General features: G+C 47.7%; 1 protein-coding gene across 1 annotated transcript; it reads left to right on the forward strand.

Moving 5' to 3' along the window:
- The first annotated feature begins 229 nt into the window (after window positions 1-229).
- On the forward strand, window positions 230-1867 carry LOC149278214 (E3 ubiquitin/ISG15 ligase TRIM25-like). The gene is made up of 2 exons (XM_089502241.1): window positions 230-1163; window positions 1221-1867. The coding sequence occupies exons 1-2, from the start codon at window positions 230-232 to the stop codon at window positions 1865-1867; spliced, it is 1581 nt and encodes a 526-aa protein (XP_089358367.1).
- The last annotated feature ends 3415 nt before the right edge of the window (window positions 1868-5282 follow it).

The raw sequence follows: 5282 nt of genomic DNA on the forward strand, positions 1-5282 counted from the left end.
GGTATAAAAGGTTAGAAAAAATGTTTTTTATTACTGCCACGTCTGTTTCAGTTTATTACGGAACGAAGAGTTGGTTTTGCATAACCCAAAAGTTACACCCTACAGGGTTAATACGAACAGGTGAGATAAACTGTCCGCACCCTATATAAGGAATTTGTTCTAAAATTTTCTCTCTGCTTTCTGAGAAACTAGACAATCTCAGTTTCGTTTCTTGCTCCTGTGTTCAGTGATGGCGTCCGCTGGTCTGAGAGAGGAGCTGACCTGCTCCGTCTGCCTGAGCGTTTACACCGATCCCGTAACCCTGACATGCGGACACAGCTTCTGCCGGGTCTGTATTGGGAACGCGCTGGACACCCAGGAAGGATCTGGAGTTGATTCGTGTCCTGAGTGCAGAGCAGAGTATCAGGAACGTCTTGTGATGGAGAAGACCAGGAAGCTCTGTAACATAATAGAGACTTTCCTATCTACTCACCCAGCGCAGGAGGACGTTGGGGTCTCCTGTACTTACTGTGACTCTCCTGTACCTGCTGCTAAAACCTGTCTGCTGTGTGAAGCTTCTCTGTGCGAGAAACACTTACAGAAACACAGCAAGTCCCCGGAACATGTTCTAACGGAACCCACCGCTTCACTGGAGAGCAGAAAATGCTCCGTCCACCGGGAGATCCTTAAATATTACTGCACCGAGGATGCTGTCTGTATCTTTGTGTACTGCAGGGTGGTCGGAGAGCACAGGGGACACCAGGTGGAGACTCTGAATGAAGCCTCTGAGAAGAAGAAGGAGAAACTGAGAAAACTTCTCCAGAAACTGACCTCAACGCGAGAGGAGACAGAGATACGAGTCGAGAGTCTGCAGGAGCGCAGGAGAGAAGTGCGAGAAAAAGCAGCTGCAGTAACAGAGCGAGTCGCTGCCCTGATTAGAGACATCAGGGGACAGCTGGAAGCTCTAGAGAATAGAGTCCTGAGTGAGATCTCCCGGCAGGAAGAGCAGGTCTTACTTCGAGTCTCAGATCTAATCCAGCAGCTGGAAATAAAGAAGGAGGGACTGTCCAGGAAGATACAAGACATCGAGGAGCTGTGCAACATGACTGACCCAATAACTTTCTTACAGGAACTGGAATCAGACAGAACTGACTTTCGTGATCCTGAGGAGGGAGATATTGAGAGTGATGAGGATGAAGAGGATACTGAGGAGGAAGATATTGAGAGTGATGAGGATGAAGAGGATACCGAGGACAGAGACATTGATGATCTGGATGAGGGTCTGATCTCAGTGATTTTACACACAGGTTTAGCTGGTATTGTGATCGGTGCAAAGAGACGTCTCGATGCTCCTCAGGCTTCAGACATATTACTGGATGTAAGCACGGCTGGTAATCGTGTAGATGTATCAGGTGACTTCAAAACTGTATCCTGGTCAGAAATAAACCAGATTTACCCAGAAACACCAGAGAGATTTCAGGATTGTGCTCAGGTTTTAAGCACCAGGAGCCTCTCCTCAGGGAGACATTACTGGGAAGTGGAGGGCAGTAAATCAGGGGAATGGGTTGTGGGGATGGCCTATCCCAGTATAGACAGGAGAGGAGATCAGTCAGTGATTGGATATAATAAGAAGTCCTGGGGTTTGTGGATGTGGTTGGATGATCAGTATTCAGAGATACATGACAGTAAAGTAATCCTGTTATCTCACCGCCCGTCCTGTCAGAGGTTGGGGATATTCCTGGACTATGAGGCCGGGCGGCTGTCCTTTTATGAGCTGTGTGACCCAGTCAGACACTTACACACCTTCACTGCCACCTTCACTGAGCCGCTTCACGCTGCGATCTGGGTAGAGGATAACTCCTGGGTGAGGATCCGGAGCTGGGATTAATGATCGCTATGTAACCGATCTGCCTGGCAACCAGTGACAGCTCAGAGAAGGGAAATCTGATTGGTTACAAAGCAACTTAATAACCCCTCCTGCACCAGAGCTATTTAACTCCCCATCTCCAAATCTATCTCCAAGTTATAAATAACTAAATATAAATTTTTAAGATTAACTCTGGGGATTTATTTCATTCTAAGACGTTACACAGAAAGAAGCAGGAAGGATTTTATTTGGTAGAAAGTAAAATATAAACGTTAGTTATGAGCGGCCCCTTTTATATTTAGTTTCCATAATATATAATTCAATGGGGCCAATGAAATGAATTGGATGATGGGATGGATTTCTTGCGATATCGACTGTTAAAAACTTTTTTTATTGCATTTGGCCCCAATTTCTTAGTAAGCGTGATTGTTACAGTTCTATACGTTATATAAACCCATAGAACGGTGTTTAAAGAGTTAACAGAGCGCCTCGTATTGCTTGTTTCTTTAATGTGTGTCGGGAGTCAGTTTTTTGAAGGATTCCAAAGTATTTCACTGCGTGCCGATAGAATAGAGCGACACATTTTTATATTCAGCTTTTATAATCAGTTATTCAATATGCTTTTATTTGTAGTAATAGCGTTAGGTAAGGAAATGGTTAACGGGCTAAGGTTTTTTTTAATAGATTTAAATAGTAAATAGATACCGGAGGTGGGATCTCTACCCAAAAAGTCCGTCGTCTGCGTTGCTGTGAGGTCTGTATCAAAAGTGTAAATGATTGGCTGATAAAAAGCCTTTGAAACTTGTGTTGGGGGTCCATTCCAGAGACCACCTGTCTGCGTACAGCTGTGATTGGTCCTTGTTAAAAGATATTATCCAATAAACACTGATATTGTTGTAAAGAGTACCTGAGACTGGCGAATGATTCTTCTTAACAGCGTCTTAGTTATCACCATTACTGGGTTCGACCCGAGAAACGCAACACCCGAATCCTCCGGGTCGCGGGGGGCCACTAGAGGCTGCAAGTTGAAACAGCAGCACAAGGGATCTGATGTATCCACGAGCCTGGTGTTATGGAGTCATTATGCAAATACTGTGACTGTTTGTTTATGTGGTGTCGCTGCATTGCAATGTTTATGCTGTCGGTCTGCCGTCTGTCCTGGCCCATAACTTTCATACGTCTGTCAGTTAGCTCCGCGCGGGACGGATTTTTTAATCCAGCTCCCGCTGATTTTTTGCCCAATCCCGCCCGCTCCCATAATGTGGGTGTTCCACTCCCGCCCGCTCCCGCCACCTTTGTGGCCAATCAAGCCCACCTCCTTACCTGAACTGCAGATTTCCCGCTCAATCCCGCACGTCTGCCCTTGAGTTGCTCCCTCACAGCGTCTCTTCTCTTGCTCCGCCCCAGGAACAAGGCGGAGTCACGGGAAGTGACGTCACATCACGTGACTCCGTTTTGCTCCTGGGCGGAGCAAGAGGGGAGACACCGGGACCCGCAGGTACAGTGCCTGATCGCCGGCTAGCAGGTCAGAGGTTGGAACAGGAAAACAGGAAGTACAAGGCAATGCAATACTACCATAAACAAACAGTCATGGTATTTGCATAATAACTCCATAACACCTGGCACAAGCAGGGTGTAGAATTCTAGAAGATCTAGAAGTGGATCCTCACTGCAGGAACTGGAGAAGGCTGCCCCCCTAATGGTCGACAGGTGACACAGCTACTGATGGAGCGGGATGTGGTACGCGGGTATAGGGCAGAAGAGTCAGAACCCCACAGTGGTCAGGAACCAAGCCGAAGTCAGGAGCCAATAAAGGATAAACGCGGGTCAGGCAAAAGAGTAGTCGGGAGCACACAGTTCAGGGCAGGCAGGCAGTAGGAAGGGTGGTCAGGCAACATACACAACAGAAGAGGGACATACGGGGGGATTCCTGCAGTGAATTGTTCTTATCAAATTCCGCAAGTGAGAGTAAATTTTACCAATTATCTTGCGTCTCGTTGACACAGGCTTGTAGGTATAGTTCTAGTGCTCGATTAGCTGGCTCAGCTGCTCCATTGGTCACGGTAGGCGGTTGAAAAGGATAACTCAATACCCAGTGTCGTGCAGAATGCTCTCCAAAATCGTGAAATGAAGTTGTAGTAGACCCTATAGCAATCTTCAAGGAGGTTTGGTGACAGCACAAAGCGGGCAGGATGAAGCAAAGTCCGACACATCCTTTCTCCTGGTGGGCCACTAACATTGTCTGGCGATTAATGATAAAGTTTGTGATGCCCCGGAATGACCTGCCATTCTGCTTGAGCAAAGAATTCTGGGAATTACGGATGTGTTTTAGTAAAGGAGATGATAGATTAGTGGTGAAGGCGATACGATGCTGGGGAACAATGGGTTCCCCCTGTAGGGGATCCTCTTCCATCTCAATTAGAATATGAGATAGTTATGTGTGATGTAAGCTCTTCGTATCAGTCTCTAAACGTGAGTGTGCGGTAAAAAACCTTTCCACCACTAGGTGGCAGCAGTCACTCGACACAGATAGAAGACCACGGCTAGTCGGAAGGTTTGTCTCATCCTAGGTAACGAAGACGCTCGGACACTCTGTCCCTGTTGTGTCCCGAGGAGGATTAGTGGAGTTATGTGCAACTGCCCACCATGACCTGGCACGGCTCAGGCGGAGGTTTTAACGCATTCCCTTATTAACCCTCTAAGCAAAAAAAGGGTGAAACTGATCTCCCAGCTTCCCAAATGCTCGCCTTACTGGGGGCAGCCATGTGTACCTGAATGGCCCTCCACGGTGTAGCATCACTAGCAGACAAATACCAACAATCTCCTGCGCCCCACAACATGTACTCTTCCTGTTTTGCCACTAGAAGGACGCAACACACAGGGGAGGACAGCTGTAGGACCCAGGCTCTTATACCAGGACTGACCACAAAAAAACTGGACAGCTGGCAACCACAAGACGGAATGATAAAAGGGGAGATGGGTTCAGGGAACGCAACTAGGACTGGGCAGACCTCGCAAGACAGTAAGGTCTCCAACACCTCAGTGGGCCCCTGTGCTAAAAACTTTACCTGCTGGTGGGTACTTTTTGTGTAGGAGCTGCCTTTTGGCACTGCAGGGCTTTCTATACAAAGTTTCTATAAGAGACAGCCAATAAGAGAGGAGGGATTGCACCACATACTGCAGTCTGGAGCGGAAGGAGGCTCTCCATGTCAAAACGAGGATCCCTCAAAGTGCACCAGCTAGTCAGATTGAGGCAGATGGTAGGGTCGCCAGCACTCCCTTTAGTCACCTGTTAGAACTATACCCAGAGATGGCTTCAGACATGGACGCGGCAGGACTTCTGGCCAGGTGGGGGACCAGGGGCAGGACAGTCATCCTGCCATATACCACCAGTCCCCGTGTGATGTATTGAAGCACGATGGTGGAATATGATGTC

Source organism: Sceloporus occidentalis, unplaced genomic scaffold (assembly GCF_023333645.1).
Source record: "Sceloporus occidentalis isolate IW3139 unplaced genomic scaffold, rSceOcc1.0.p SCAF_198, whole genome shotgun sequence".
In the NCBI taxonomy this organism is placed as follows: Eukaryota; Metazoa; Chordata; class Lepidosauria; order Squamata; family Phrynosomatidae; genus Sceloporus; species Sceloporus occidentalis.

Excerpts from the sequence above, each read along its gene's own strand:
- LOC149278214 (XM_089502241.1), top strand. The coding sequence starts at position 230 with ATGGCGTCCGCTGGTCTGAGAGAGGAGCTGACCTGCTCCGTCTGCCTG. Across the intron at positions 1,164-1,220 it reads TGAGGAGGGAGATATTGAGA|AGGATACCGAGGACAGAGAC; the intron begins GTGATGAGGATG and ends ATGAGGATGAAG.